The sequence below is a fragment of the Solea senegalensis genome, linkage group LG11, assembly GCF_019176455.1.
Source record: "Solea senegalensis isolate Sse05_10M linkage group LG11, IFAPA_SoseM_1, whole genome shotgun sequence".
Classification (NCBI taxonomy): Eukaryota; Metazoa; Chordata; class Actinopteri; order Pleuronectiformes; family Soleidae; genus Solea; species Solea senegalensis.
The window spans coordinates 5,037,975-5,054,684 of record NC_058031.1 but is presented as its reverse complement, the minus strand read 5'-3'; the positions used below and the strand labels follow the sequence as shown (position 1 = coordinate 5,054,684).

At 42.1% G+C, this 16,710-nt stretch overlaps 1 protein-coding gene across 1 annotated transcript in view; it reads left to right on the top strand.

Annotated features, from left to right (window-relative positions):
- Nucleotides 1–139: 139 nt before the first annotated feature.
- The window catches only part of LOC122777518 (membrane-associated guanylate kinase, WW and PDZ domain-containing protein 1), a 41,613-nt gene continuing 25,042 nt past the window's right edge, over nt 140–16,710 (top strand). The window contains exons 1-3 of the mRNA XM_044038812.1: nt 140–424; nt 12,052–12,341; nt 15,125–15,241. Of these exons, the coding sequence (XP_043894747.1) occupies nt 342–424; nt 12,052–12,341; nt 15,125–15,241 (490 nt within the window). The 5' untranslated portion in view covers nt 140–341. The remainder of the gene's footprint in view (nt 425–12,051; nt 12,342–15,124; nt 15,242–16,710) is intronic.

Sequence of the window (16,710 nt, the reverse complement as noted above, 5' to 3'; positions counted from 1 at the left end):
TTATCAGTTCAGCAGCTGCTCAATTTGCACAGTTGGTGTGTGAGTGCTCTCTCTCTCTCTCCCCCCTCTCTCTCTCTCACTCTCTCCCTCTCTCTCTCCAACATCACCACACACAGAGCATCTCAGAGCATCACTAGAGTCCAAATATCCCGTCAGCCGCGCGCATCCTCTCGAGACTTTCTTTGGGATACCATCGATTTTCATCACTGACTCCCCACAGCTGATTTGTATCACACACGCACACACTCACACACCCACACCACGCTGCTGCTGCTGCTGCTTTTACACATATTTATTTTCACATCAATATCACAACTAAAGTCACACCATCAGTCGGGTCAATGTATATAGACGCGTTCAAACGGATCCTCTATGAAAGGCTGAGCTGCTTGAAGAGAATGTGTGTGTGTCAGCGACAAGGCAGGTCAGTATTATTATTGTTATTTTATTATTATCCCTAAATATGAGAAATGTGAGAATCTTGTGTGTGTGTGTGTGTTAGGGTGTGAGAGGGAGATAAAGAGAGAGAGTGAGGGAGAGTTTGTGTAAGTCAGTGTGTGAGTGAGACAGTGAGGATGTGATGATGGAGGCAGATCTTAAGGATAAGAGTGTCAACCTGACAGATGACAGCAGGTGTTTGTTTGTGTGTATGTCTCTTTTAGGACTGAAAATACTGACCTTGTCAAGACCAAAATCCTGGTCCTAACGAGACAGAACCCTGGTGTCTGAGAGACTGGTGAAGTTTAGGGATTAGTCTTGAATTGTGGTTATAGTTGAGGTTGAGGATAACGCTTTGTTTAGTCTGTCCATATGAATGGGGGTCAATGTGGTGTCCACAGAAGAATAGCTGCTTGTGTGTGTTTCTGGATTCAGCACAGTCATACCTTTCTTGTTGCCGGAACCAAATCTAAAAGAGCACATTCATCATTGACTCTAAAATAATAATAATAATACACAAAAAATCTGCTTGTTTATGTTTAAATGTCATTGAATCATCAGCAAATGAACTTGTAGATTCCTTGATCGGTTTCTCCTGATTCCGTGACATTTTGAGTGAACTATGACGTGCAGAGCTGGCATTATGTAATTTAGTCTGGATTAATTTAGATTTTTTTTCATCTGGTGTGCCAACATGCCTGTCGATTTTGCCTCTTTTGCAGTAAAATATTTAATGCGAGGATTCCTTTCATATATTATGCAAGCGTGGACACTGGAGAACATCCAAAAAAAGTGTTGTGTCATGTTCTTACCTGTGTGCATGCGTTTGTAAAGTTTGTAAGAAAACCAGGCCAAGTGGGCAGCAGCATAATTACATTACAAAAACAAAAAACAGATACAATTAAAGTCGCGTAAAACACAGACACTGTAGACTGAAGACGATTTTGTTAAAAGACACGACGGATAGAGGAATAGAATCAAACCCAGAATGGTTTTGTAAATAAATGCATAGCAACGACTGAGGCGTCGGGCACATGAAGGCGTAAACTGTGGTTGCACTTGTGCCGGATTCGCAATAAGAAAAGAGACAATTGCAGTTAATGCAGTGTGCAGTTCACAGCCAGGTGTGTAGGACTGTGTGTGCCTCGCGGCTCCTCCGTATGTGAGTACTGTTGCTGTTTGTTTTTATGGGTGTGTCTCATGCTTGATACAGGGAGCTTGTTTAGAAGTGATGGATGTGTGACCCTGACTTAACAGTGTTCATTGCTTCAGGTTTGTAGTGCTGTCAAGGTTATGCTGATGTGTTATGAATCATTCATTGACTGAGAGAGAAGAAGAAGAAGAAGAGACATGTATGGTGTCCACACTGTTTGTTTTTTCTCTCCCGTCTCATGAGCACGTGTTTTGCTTAAAGCAAAGACTTTGTTTTTTTTAATTTTTATTCCGTGTTTGTCCATGTTTTGATCCCAGTTCTTTTGTCCCAAGTTTGAGCGGGGGCTGCCTGTTGACAAACTAGCATGACTCCGCTTTCACGGCTGACAAGTGAGGAGCATTTCTTGTCTGTCACGAGGGAGTTGCTGATTGTCTAATTATGTGCCTCCTGTGTCCTTTGCCATCATGCATATTCATGTTGCTGTTTTAAGGTGTGGTGAAAACAAAGTGTGCATGTGTGTGTGTGGGGGCAGTTTACCCTTGACAGGGCAGGGCTACACAGACACACTCGCCCATCTGTGTTCCAAACCTTTGCTCCCAGCCACTGCATTTGGATTCTGCAGTTGTAACCCCTTTCTATTCTTAGTTCTCAACTCTTCCAAGTGAAATCCGATATGAAAATTCGACATGTAAAAAAATGACATTTCCTCACCGGGCCGATTGCTTGTGTGTGTGTGCTTACCTACATTATGAGAGTAAATGTTTGGGATGAGCTAAGCTGCTGCCAAATGGTTAGACTCGGACACTAGGCCCGGGTAGCAAATCAATAACTAATCAATCATAGTGTGTCTGGGGAGACGATTTACACAGTGCCATATTTGAAATGTCAAGAAGGCAATGAATCCATGTATCCTTGAGTCCGATCTGAGTTGGACAACTGGGATCAATATCAGGTGGAGAGACAGGCAGCAGGAGCAGGCCAGGGTCACCTTCAGCATCACTACTGAATCAGCACTATCCCTCTTAGACACACACACACACACACACACACACAAAGGCCTGCTTAGGTTACTAAACTGTGACCTTATAAAAGTGACCACTTCTGCGAGCACACGTGCATGAACTCTTGTCCTTACTTATGAAAAAATCTTTTTTTTGATTATGATTTCAGCCAAAGACGACAACAGTCAAGGTTAGTATGTCTACTAACCCATGTCTGCTTTCTCTTTCTTTTCGAGTCATCCACTTTTAACTCCAATTTCTGCCTGCTTTTTCCTCATTTCGTCCTCTTACTCATCGTCATGACCGCCGAGGCTGCTGATCTGCTCAGTTTAATTAAACTGCTCGTCTCTGATCACACTGAGGGGTGTTGTACATCCTGGCAGATTGAGTAGGACGTCCTGTTGTCACAGTGGTAGTGTGCGGCAGACCCGAGTGTACACAACACAACATGCCCCGCTGCTAATGTGTGCCCTGTCCCGTGACATTAAAGAAGCTGGTGTTATATCCTGCCACATGTACAGGTGTCACTCTAGTCGCTTAACAATGCTGTAATCTTACTCTAAATCCGTCTGCACTGTGTCAAAACAAGAGCGGCTTTAATAAAAGCACACAGTGGTATAGGCTTTGCATTTACTGATGGCGTGCAGTGAATGCAGAAAGGCTGTTGTTATTGTTTTTATTGTCTGCATAAGGAAGGGAAATGTTTCAGTGCAATTCTATGTCACTATTTAACAGCCCCAAAAGCATTAAATCTTTTATTTTTTGATCTGCCACTATTGTCTATTTTGCCCTAGATTTGAAAGGGAGCGAGCATCGGGGAGCTTTAGCTCACTGCTACACACGGCACATTTGGTGTCAGTGTTCGCAGCGAGAGGTCGGGACACAGATATCAGATAAGATGGTGAGGTCGGAGCCCCGGGAGAAAGACTCTGTCTGCCACTGCACCAGTGCAGCAGTTCAGTTAAATTTAAGGACACTGGTTATTTAAGATGCCTCACTTGGCTCGACTCCAACATCACCACCCATGGGAAGATGCTGGAAGATGAGCAACAATGTGTGTTTCACTGCAGGTTAGAGGGACGAGAGGAGCTCAGTGTTGGAAAGGTGTGGGATGGGCTCAAGTGAAGATTTAGTTTTCCTCACTTTGCAGCTGGAGGTGGAATTAGGGCAGCACAAGATTTGTTATTATTTATTGTTTGATTTTAATATCGCTCTTGGTCGTTTGCTGCTTTGCTTAGAGTTTATATAGTAAATTTTGAATATTTGGCTTTTCCTTTGCTTTGGTTGAAGGAAGACAAATGATCGTTTAGAAATATTTTTCTACAGTTTTAGACCAAATAATTAAAAATTGAATAATGAGCACAACAAGCGCACTAATAATGCAAATAATCACTAGTTATAGCCCAATATACAGTGCTTAACAGATGAAACACACATACATATCTATACAAATCTTTCAAAAACATGTTTATTTTTATTTATTTGGCAAAAAATAAACAGAATTCACCTTTTTATATCCAAATTTGAGCCGACTCACTGGGCTTCTTATCTGAGAAGTCAGAAATTGGGGTAAACCCTGGACAGGTATCCAGTCCATTGCAGGGTCAACATTTAGATACGAACAACCATTCAATTTAGAGTGCATGCACACAGGGGAACATAAAGGGATTCGAACTGGCGACCCTCTTGCTGTGAGGCAACAATGCTAGCCACAGTGACCCCTCGTGTCAGTCATTTTTTTAATGGTGATAAACCATTTGATCGATGAATTAGTTAATCAGAAAAACTATGATTTCACTGATTATTAAGTGCCGACCTCAGTTTACTGTGATTTGAACTGTATATCTTTGATTGACTAAATACTTTGTTCGTCGTTCGTCCTCATTCAACAGAAGGACGTGCAGCAAATGTTTATCCTTCAAATACCAAATAAGATTGCAACATTATTGCATGAGTGTATTCTGGGTGATTTTATGAACAGGCTGATTTCATTAGAGTTGAAACAGAACGCGGACAACAGAACGAGTCTGGCTCCACCAAATCAAAGCAGCACAACGTCTCTGCTGCTCGTGCGGCACAGACATTCCGCTCAGTGACGTACGTCATCCTTTCCAAGCATCAGAGTCAGATCAAAGCAGCAGCTGCTAATTGTGTTAAAAAGTTTCTTTTTGCAGAAGTTCGATAAAACTCTGCAGCTGCGGTCAAAGCCGATTATGTCAGGGAAGCGCTCCACCAGCTGAGACGCGGCTTTGATGAGGATAAGGCCCGGCATCTCGATAGACATCAGGAACATGGTGGGGCTGGATCATGAGAGCTGATGGTCACTGCTTTTCTCCTCAGTCACGTCACTGATACAAGGATGAAAAACAAGGTCCAGCAAGGGCAAAGTCATAGTTAACCGTTATTTGATTGATGTTTGGTTGAAATTGTGCCATTTCAAATGGAAATGTGTGCATCCGCAAAGTACAATGTGCTGCATAAATCTGCCGGGATTAGTTGTTGTTTCCTTTGCCTTTGCAAAGAGTAACTTTCCTCTGAGAAATTCAATTATTCACTCGCCTTAATTGATGTGTTTATCTTAGAACCATTTTTTTCCTCAAGGTCTTTCAAGATGCTCTCCAGCCGAAAGTCAACCGCTATTCCCTCTTGCCCTTGATTTGTTGCTTGAAGTTGACTTTGAATTATTGAGCTTATCTGTGTAACTTTAATAAATGAATACCCAGAGATCTAACCTGAAATAACTCCTCACTTAATTTATACTGTAATAAATATATTGCTTTCACTATGATGATGTGCTGTGAGGAGAAGGAAAAATGGTCCCGGCTTTTTTAGACTCAGGACCTAAGATTTTATTATTAGCACTCCTATACATGCTGTATTAGTAGAGTGTAGACATTTGTTGTTTGTTAATGTTATATTCACATTATTTGTGAATATTTAATTATTTTAAACTCCAGAGCTAGTAAAGGTAATGCAGGGTTTGCAGTGTGTTGAGATTAGAGAAGCAGCTTCAAGATGTATTCAACAAATCTCTTCAATTTGATCACTTCTGCAAACACACGCGCAGTCCACTCACTAAATGCTCGCCACTACCGACACAGTGTGATGAATACGGAAGAGTATTAGTGCCACATGTAAAAAAACAACAAAAAAACAGCATGAATTCTGAGAAAAAAGTCAGACTTCTGAGATTAAAGTCAGAATTCTGACATTAAAGTCGTAATTCTGAGATTAAAGTCTAATTTGAATCTCAGAATTCATACTGTTTTGGTTTTTAAAATATCTTTCTACGTTAATACTCTTCCGTAGATAACAGATGCAGTCGTTGATAAATCATTTTCCACTTTGCCGCTTGCCATCTTTTTACGAAAATTTCACGTGAACAAATTGACGTTTTGTAATAAATGGTGGGCATGAATAATGAAATATTCATTCCCAGTCCCTAGTTGAGATGAAATAATCACCCTGAAATGATTAAAAACACTTGTTAATGCCATTTAGAGTGAAAAGGCACAGCTGTTTGTACTATACACTGAGGCATAATAACCTCGAGCCTATGATTTATGCTTTCTGATTAAACAATGAGCAAAAGGAAGAAAACACTAAGAATAGCTTAAAGAGGACGTGTGTGTGTGTGTGTGTGTGTGTTGTACCAGCGACAGATTGCTGTGGTTTGAAATTACACATGAGGACCACGGTTGCAAGCTGTAGAAACTCCGAGGAGGTCACTGGTGGAGAGGAAGTCAGTGAAACAAGATATGTATCGGTCAGCTCTTTCATGACCTGAAGGTCAGAAATCTCAGAGCTTCTCTTTTTATAGCGTTAGATATCCTTGAATCAGGATAGTGTGTCCTCCTCGCTGTTTGATGTGCTTGTTTTCCTGGAGTGAGTTAGTCGCGAGCCATGAAATTACAAACATAGTTGCAGTGACTGAATTCTAATGTCTTTCATGATTCCCTGACTCTTTTTTTTAGCCATCAAGAGGTTTCCATCATACCTCAACCTGACAGATTGATGTTAATATTTTGACGTCTTTTCATCCAGGACTGTCATTTCAGATGAAATTGACAACCTTTTTATGATGTTGAAATGAATTGTGCAGCGTAATGGCTACAGACAAATGACACCATGCACGTTTACATTGTCCCCTATGCTGTAAGCCTTGGTTGCCACGGGAGTTGTTTCCAGGCATTAGCTATGGAAAATGTATGAAGAAATATTATGGCCTGGACATTTTCTGTTTGTTGTCCATACATGATGAACACGACGGGATATTGTCTGGGTCAGACACTTGCTCAACGGGAGGAGAATGTCCAGAACACCCAGGGCACGGTGGCGCCTGGCTTGAGCTTGTAGGAGACAGGACAATCCTCCACTTGCTGCTGTATTCTCACAGGGGTTCACTTTGATATTATCAGGAAATTTGTGGCAGGAGAAGCTCCAGAAACTGTCTGGAGTGACTTTCATGGACAATTACAGTAAAGGCGCCGTACGTAAGGCTATTTCAGCATTATTAATTTTTAATGCTAATGAATGAACTTTCATTCATTAGAAATTCATTTATATGAATTGGAGTCAGGCAAACTTTTCTGTGAAAGAAGTGATGTTATGCATCTTCCTGTATTCCTCAGTGTAGTTGATAATAGTAACTTATATGGAGTAGTAGATACTATGCTAGACATAGTATAATATATAGTATATGTATATATATATATATGTATATATATATATATATATATACATATATATGTATATATGTGTATCTATATATACTGTATATATGTACATATACACTAGAATGTTGCTTTAGTTACTTCATCAATGTGTATCTTGTCCAAGAGTAAAACACTGTTCCACTTTTCAGCCTCTTTAACTCTTTACAATTACAATTTACAATCACAACTCAATTTACGGCACAGAGAAATACTGTAAGAGAATAGCATTCAGTCACTTCTGAAACTTCTTTTTTGCGGACGCATCTTTGTGTTTTCAGTCATACTCCAACCAGTTTGTAGCTGCTACCGCAATGTTGCTGTGACCTCCATCCGTGTCAGCATAGAACAAATCACTTCCTGTGTGCAGTGTGGGAATGTCACTGTATGATCTCAACACCTACACACACTGAGAAACACGTTGTTTGGAGCTGATGGGCTTAATCAGTATAATAGTGTGAACTCATTGAATGTAACGGACATTTGTTAATATTTAAAAGTTATTATATACATTAAATTGTATACTACATATGTAATTATAATAAAACTAGACATGGTGTCTAATGTGAGGATACAACTTTCCTCTCTAGCCTCAGTGTCAACCCAGCGCTCTGTTTTTAATGGACACAGTAAGATGAGCGTGCAGGGCCAGTTTGAAACATCAACACCAGCAGCAGCAGCAGCAGAGCGAGAGCAAAGCAGCGTCAGGGTGTGTCTGTGTGTTTGCTGGACGAGTCCAGGCTTCAGCGGACTTGACAGGCCGGGTCTCATTAAACCCCAGTCAGACGCACGGGGTCAAGACAACAGTTACCACTTGTGCACAACACACTCAGCCTCCATTGCATATAATAGATACACACTGAGACTCTGTGGGCTCAACAGGAAAGGATAATACCGTCAGACTATCAGTTTTATTTTTAGCACTTTAATCACGACTGCCGCAAAATCTTTAGATAAAGCATGAAGAGACTAACAGCTTATAGTATTACGATTGCAGATTGATGCACGGGGGAAACATGGTTTTTATGATTAGATGGGGGAAAAAAAAAAGTTTATGTTTTTCTTCTAATTCCCGTCTCACGACACACTTAACGCATGTCGCGTTGCTGTTCTCTGTGTGGGTGGATGGCTGGCTTTGGGGAAGCAGGTCGACAACGTTGCCGCAGAAGGTTTCACAGTGGGGTAGTGGGCTAGAGAGTGACAGAGGAAGAGAGGGAGAGAGTAACTGGAGGCGCTGTTTAGCAGCGATGGAATAATACGCATAATTCCATGATAAAACAACGCCGTTGTAAACAGTGTCACAGTGATGAATGCTGGCTTTGAACCAGCGGCTGAGATGCACAATGTGTGTTCTTGGATTCTCAGTGTTTTGGCAACCGACTCAATCGCTTTTCAGGCTCTGACTCGTGTCACCTGAGCTGCAAGGTCAAACGAGAGATTCCTCTGCCAAAACACAGACTGTGATGCATTCTCTCTGTGTGCCCCCCTTTTTTCCTCTCCTCCCCCAAATGTGTGCAATCCATCTGTATTTCATTGATAAACGTTACCCTCACCCTATTTATCTTTTAATCTATTCGCTCCCGGCTTTCCTCCTCCCCATTCTGTCCATGTCTGTGCATAAAAAAAAGAGACTCTCTTTTTTACTGTGGCAGCAGGAGAGAGGAGGGAAATAGAGGATCTCTGTCAGATCTGCCAGTCGAATGACCAATCAAGTGGAGAGGATTACTCATGTCCTGTCCTTCTCACACTCTGTAAAGCAGTCTCATTAGGTCTGCTGGGTGAAAAGGTCCAGCCTGCCACCACTGGGGCTGTGTTTTCACTGTGTTATTTCCACACCCGCCCAGCTGAGGGTTTATCGTAGTCATACACAGTCACTTACAGTAACAGGATTACATGCAGGTGAAGTGACGTGTGAAAACTGCGACGTCAATATTCTCCAGTAACTGCAATGTTAGAGAGCTGGTTTGTGTCAGCGCTGGTGTTCTTAAGTAAGTGAAAGGGTGTGACATTTTGGCAAAAATGAGCAACAACCATTGCTGTGAATATGTCACTGTCATGTCAATCCGCCTTGACGTCCACTGTTTTTTTTTAAAAACTAGAAGAGACCATATTTAGATGAGAAGGTGGTGTTGGGAAGTGTGAGGACGGACAGGTCACTGTTTGCCATCAGTATGCATATGTACGGAAGCACATTGCATTCACTTGAAAAAAAAAATGTTGGTCTGTTTTTCTGAGTAATTTATTTTCATGGTTGGTTTTTCTGAGTAAAGTTTCGAGCGCATTTGAAACAATAAACGCATTCATTCCTTTATTGAGAGTTCGATTTATAACAACATGTACGGCTTGTTTAGTTTAATCAAGTTTTACTTTGATCTGGGTTTAAGACACTGGGAGATAGTCCTGATAGTCACATCGATGGCATTACCAGTAGTTTGTCGACTTTATGCTGGCACCTGAGGACTTTGCCCTGAAAAACAGGAGGGGGAAAAAAATTAGTTTTTTTTCTTCCAAATGAGTTCAATGCACTTCGTACATATGTGACGTTAACATTTCTGCTTTCAAATTAAAAATTAAAAACATCAAGACTAATGTTTCGACTTTTGAGTAGTTTGCTTAGATTAGTCAAGAGTTTCCAACACTCTTTAGATCCATGGAAATCTTTATGTACATCCAAGGTAACGGACTAGTTTGGTCAGCAGACATCGTCTTTCCCCCGTCTCTACTGTTATTAAAGGACCGTGGAGAATTTTCCTGAACTTTGACTGAATTTATTGAGCGCCAGAACAGGCAACAACACTTACTAAATACTCTCCTATGACTCTTCTGTGTATTACAAAGCACTGGTTACCTTCATGTCTACCGTAAAGCGCATATCGAATGCTGCAAACACATTTGTGTACTACTGTACCACATGTGGACAAACCGCTACATCATCACATCAGAGCGTGGAAGGAAATGGTGTCTGTTTGTCAGTAATGGACCACCACCGATTCCACGCTGCTTCACGACACCACCAAACTAGTCAAAAACTTAGCGTGTTGATTGAGGGACCCCTGGTGCCAGTCTGATTGTCTATTTGAGTCGTTCCTAGAGACTGGGTCTGAACCCGGAGATGTGTCGTGGGACATCATTTGTTTCGGTGTCACTTGGAAATGAGTGGGTCAGCTATTAAAAATAACACTAGCAGCTGCAGAAATGGTCGTAAACACAGTTAGAAATGTTACAGTTAGAAACAGATTTGCTCTTGTAAGGATTTATATTGTGAAGTGGCGTCGTGACAGTTTGTCATCTTTAAAAAGTGGGTCCCCATACATATAAAGTTTGGGAAACACTAATCTATTCCACTCTAACTCGGACCATAACTTACAAAATAGACATGATGTATTGAAGAAGACCGGGAAATTAGTGATTGAATACCTAAACTCTTCAAATAGAGAATAAACTGGTGTAATAAATCAAGTGAGAGGCATTTTTTCATTTACATAAACAGAGTTATTTTTGGAACAATTGACGCTGTCCCGCCCAAGTGTCACTGTCTGACACTGTCAGGATGATTAATACTCTTGATTCTAATGCAAGGAGGAGAACTTTAAAGGTCCAGTGTTAAAATAAAAAAGAGTTTGCTTTTCAGAGTGTTAGAATTAGCCTTTTTATGTCATTTTATGTCATTTAACAGCCAAAATGGACAAAACAGCCAAGGCCACATTTCACATTTCACTTGTGTCAGGGCATGCTGAGACAATTGTTCGTTTATGATCTAAAATTTGAACTAGTTCTCTCCATAAGGAGCTCTCTCTCTCTGTCAAACTGCCCACACGCTGTGCGATTCTGTTTACTCAGTCCTGCGTGTGTCAAAGTGACGATGCCGCCGTCAGGATGTCAGAGGAACACTGACCACATCTCTCCGGATATCACAGCTGTCACATCCCGGCCGTCTCAGATGTGTCAGCTCCATCCTCAGCTCAGACACGCACAGCTGCTCACCGGGAGAAAACATGTTGCTTTTATTTTCGGCGCTGCTTTTTTACCTTCAGGCTTCTCGCCCTTCTGTTCACCAAAAATCACACTGTGTCTAAAGCAGAGAAAAGAAAGAGTCTGTTCACGGGAATACAATATGCAGGCAAAAACGGGGTAATTATTCAATGTCCAGGAAAATCTATGAAAATCCATATTGGTGTGAAAGCGCCATGCGTCTCTGTAGATACAGAAATGAGTGGTGTTTATCTGTAGCCAGGTTCTCAGTTTGCCTGTCACAACCAGTGTGCATTCATTGACCCGTACATTTATCGAACGCCAAACAGACTTTCCCATGTGACTCACGATGTGGTGGAATGTGCTCTCACTCCTCCTTGTGTGTGTGTTTACATGAAAACATACCATCAGCCTGCAGCAACTGCACAGAGCATGCGGGAGAGTGTCTGTGTGTCTGTTCACTTGCACTGGACATTCGTGTACTATGCCGTAGTATGTTTGCATAAAACAAGAGTGTTGTGTTATTCCTGCATCATCAAACTCGTCCGGTCTCAGAGACAACCCACGAAGCTGGAATTATTCATGGATTTCACGTATTCTGCTGTGAAACACACACACCAACTCCCTCGACCTCAGACCTTGACAGCTGGCAAAGGTTAAATAGCAAAAAAAAAACTTCTACCAGAAGTCACATGATCTCTCCCTAGCTACTTTTTTTTTCTCACGCCTTCTGCCCACCCTTTAATCTCATTTTCTTTTTTTTCCTCCTCTCCAGCTCATTTGCCATGTCTAAGACAGCGGTGAAGAAGCTGCACTGGCGTTCCAGGGTCCAGGACAGCTTCGTCCCTTTGCTCGGCTCGTCGGGGGAGCTCGGGCTCGCCATTGGCGGCGGAGCGGATTATGGAGAGTGTCCCTTTGTTACGTCGGCACCGGGGGGCGGACTCACAGTGGGTGACATCATCCTAGAAATTGGTGGGACACCTGTGTTAGGGATGACATTAGGAGACGTGCGTGGCGTTCTCAACTCCTGTCCCCATCCCATCCGCATCAAAACTGTGTCACCAGGTATGGTTTTTCAAAGTGATTAGATAACATGTAACATTTCTGCTAAAATGTGATACATTTCAACTTTTCCAGCACTCTTCTTTATATAATCAGTATTTCTATCAAAGGTATTGAACTGTTTCAATTTGTACGCCCTTTAATGACATCATCCACTTAACCTATCTCTGCTCTAACTTGTGTTCTATTAACACTTAGTTGTTTTAAGTCAACAGCAGTCCTTTCCAGGCATATCAAATTTAAGTTTTAACCCTTATATTGCCACATTTTTGTCATGATGCACCTTCATTTAATGGGTCTGAAAACACAATAAATAAATGAATTTCAATATACTTCATGCCACCGATTATTTTTGGTATATGTGAAAGATTAGCAGAAACATTTGTTTATATGCATTTTGGTTTTCGTTAGCACACTAGAGTGCCAAAGTCTGCTCATAAAAAATGAAGCTATAAAAATTGGATGAATAATAATTTTTTTTGAAAGCAGTTTTTTAAACTAACATCAGTCCTCGTCATACATATCAAACATGAATGCATTTTTAAAGTTTTAACCCTTAAATTGCCACGTTTTCTGTCATAATGCATCAGAAAATAGTGCACAGTTTTGTGTGTAGGTGTTTCAGTGTGAGTATTTTACATTCTTTACAGTAGACAAAAAATAAAAAAAATACATGAAAACAAAATTGAGAACTCTCAAAAATGCACAACCTGGCATACATTTTTAACAATATGCATGAAGAAAGGATAAAATAATCTTGAAATTAAAGGCTAAAAACACAAAAATGTGGTTCTACCAGTTAGCCAGTGTGTTATCTTTTGATGATCCCACGCTCTGTAGTCCACAGTCTGCGATGATCCCACGCTCTTTCCTGATGTCATCAAACTAGGTCTTTCATTATTGTTTGGATTAAGCAGGAGAATTTACACACTTTGCATTTAACTCACTCTCTATAAGTTAGATAAACGCGTCTTTCTTCTGCTACTGGCATGTACGATTTACACATCAATCATAATCATGCGTTAATTCTTTAATTGCCTCCCTATAAAGCTGTAGGCGGTTTCACATGTTGCGCCTCATTTCACTTGCTTCATCAGTCTGTTTCACTGTGTTTCTCCAGCGTTATCTGTCATCCATGATGATCCTGTTCAGTAACCGCGCTCTGACACCCACGAGCCAAATCTGCAGTCTGTGGACTGTTCTCTGATGCTGATGTGCACTCGTCAGTTAGTAGTCTGAATATGTCAAGGCAATCTGTCAATATGTTGGTGGGGGTGGGGGGGGGTCAAAATTGTGGGTGACATGTGTGACGATATAGATGTCTGTCACTCGTGAGGGGCCTTGGTGTTAAGAACAGGGTGCTGGGGGTAATGGATGTGTTTGTTGGCTCTGGACAGAGCAGTAAGTCACCAGAGTGTCACCTGACTGCTGCTCCTGATGGCCTTGCTGGTCAGATTGATGGCTGATTTGGCCACAGGGGTATAAACGAGGACCTTTGCTCCCAGTTCCTCTGCTGCTGGTGGATCCATTATCATTCCTGAAGTATGCCTGGCTCTCCCTGAGCAGCTTGACTGCATACAGTGTGGACAGTGATGGATGAGCTGATATGCAGGTTTGCTGTACCACACCTCCTCCTTACTCCTACTCCTACAACAACTCCCTGTGCTCCAAATCTCAAACAAAGGACGCTTGGCTTCTTTCCCCAGAGGTAGAAAGCAGTTTGAAGGTTTAGTACTAATGCGGTTACTCTGTGGACCAGAGTAGTGATGTGATCTATCCATTAAACACTCAAAAGATTTATATTTTCCCACAGTGGTTTCTGACCGCATGCTACTGCTTCACGTCTGTGTCGTCCATTAACCTTGACACCCGACTGCCTCACGTTAATAGCGTCTTGTATGTTTATATGAAATGTTTGCACAAGGTACAATGATTTCACATTTATTATAAAACCCCCAGCACAGGCGGCTCATTTGGTTTCAAAGAGCTGACGCTCAGGTTGGAGATTTTCGCTCTTCAATAGACTAGAAAATAGCAGCTGTTTCGTAACATAATGAACAAAAGCCCATTACATCTCCCAAAAGGCAGCTGGCTAGATTCATTTCTCTTTATAGGCAAATGCCATATGTGGCCACTCATATGTACACGCAGTCAACTGCCTGCACTAACAAAGTTACGCCACTGTGAGGGTTTTTTCTTTTTTAAGGCATTCTGACAATTCTGATACATTCTTTTTACCTGCACGAACCACAGTAACAGAAGGTAGGGGGTAAGGGGAGGCAGAGGTGTCGACTGCTGGGTGTCAGTCTGCAGGGGAGGCACTGACAGAGTGGTCGTCTGTCAGAGTGACAAGCTGGAGATGCGCCTAAACCATTCGTAACAGCAAGTGGCCTGTCATCGGAGGCTTTAAAGCACTTGAGATGATATTAAGAGATGAGAGGGAGAGGAAACTGAGCCCGGGTGATCGTCCCAGACTCCCTGGGTGACAGCATCCCACCTGTTTGTCTGGAACAATCAACCTCAGTGGGTTGTTTGCATGAGATACTCGGGGAAACACCTCATAAACCCAGGATAGACGTGATATAGAAAGATCAGTATGTGTGAATGTGCGAGTTTACGGCTGTGATGTGTTAAATCAGTCTCTGTTTGACAGGCTACAACCAAATCTAATCATCGGGCTGTTGATGCATAAACAGCTGATATCTTCACGTGTGTGTGTGTGTGTGTTCGTCTGCCTCTTCTTCCTCCTCTCTCATGTCGTTCCTCTTTCTTTGCCCTTCCCTCAGGCTCCACATTGTGCAAGGATCTCAGGTTGTATCTGAGCAAGTGCTTCACACCGGGCTCAGTGGACAGCCAGCTCCAGCAGGTCATCCGAGAGAACCTCTACCTCCGCGCCATCCCTTGTAAGTCCCGTTGCCTCGTGTACGCCACATTTCACTCTTAATCTTGTTTCATTTGCTCCACTTTCACGTCCTCGCAGCCACAGTTACTGAGCTCATTAATCGCCTGATAACACATCACATAGTTGTCGCCGTGTGAACGTCTTGGTGTTAATTGGCATTTAAACCTGCAGGAATGTTTTCCCACACTTTCTTGTGACAATGTATGCAACTTGTGCAGGGGAGAGAAAAAAAAAATTATACATCATCGCCGGAAAGCTTGTTTATGAAACTGAAATGCCACATGTGCAATCCATTTCCATAGCAACAGAATGTGTTGTCACAAAGACAGCAGGTCTAGCCTCAGTGGCTTCTCCCCTCACAGTCCTCACCCCTTTGCCCCCAGACTATTGCTTTCTGTAGGTTGGTGCTACATCTAAGGGTTGTTCCTTTCATTTGCACAGTTTTCCAGACATGCAGTGAACAGTCTCATTCGGATGAGTATGAATAAAATCAAGCTCAAAGGCAGCGTAGTTGTTGTACATCTGTTGCTGTCTTAATCCTCTATAATATGATGTCACTGCACAAAAGGACGTAGCAGCCGAGTCGTGTGATAGCTTTGGTTGTTTTGCTGCGTTTTCTGCGTTTTATATCCATTTTTATTCACGTGCAGAAGGTGGCACGGAGGAGACAGAACACCCAGTGTGTCCGTGGTCTTAACCTTGCTGTGGCTGTGTGCAGAGTTGTTGCTAATCTCTCTTTTAGTCCGGGAAGTAGGTCATGTGGGACAGTCTGCCACCACACCACACACTGGCTGACAGAAGATGACACAGGTCAAACCCCACAGCGCTCCTCAATCTATTTACCTGCACTCATAATATAATATAGTGTGATTGCAGTTGTATTCATACCATGCTTGGTCATGCATGTGCACAGATTATGTTACATTGCACAAAGAAACTGTGCCTTTAGCGTTTTCTAATCAGAATTAAACAGTGAATGGAGGAAGAAATCAGATGAACCACCTCTTTGAGATTTGTTCACATAAGGATTTATAGAAACGGAACATTTGTTGTTCCTTAAAATGTCGTAAGTCTGCCTCTCCGCGTTGTTGGCGTCAAACTTCGGACCACTCCACATCTTTAAGTTCATTTTCCTTTCGTAGTGACAACTAGACGGAGGCTCAGTCTGTCGTGTAATCCTCTGATCTGCAGGAGATGACACAGTAAGATGCCGTTGTTCTCATGCTGATACCAGGACACACGTGATGGCTCAGGAGCATGAAATCTAATTTCAGAACACTTGTACGTGTAAAGAAGCAGCAGAGTTTTCTTCTTGCTTTTGTTGTTTTCTTGGGAGGAGGCAGCTGTGTTTGATGTAACAGCTGAGACGTTTTTGTCGGCGGCTCATTGTGGCCCCCTTCAGGTCCATGTATGTTCCTCCTGTTTCAGGAGACATCTTGTCATAGTATTTATGCTTATGTTGTTAATAAT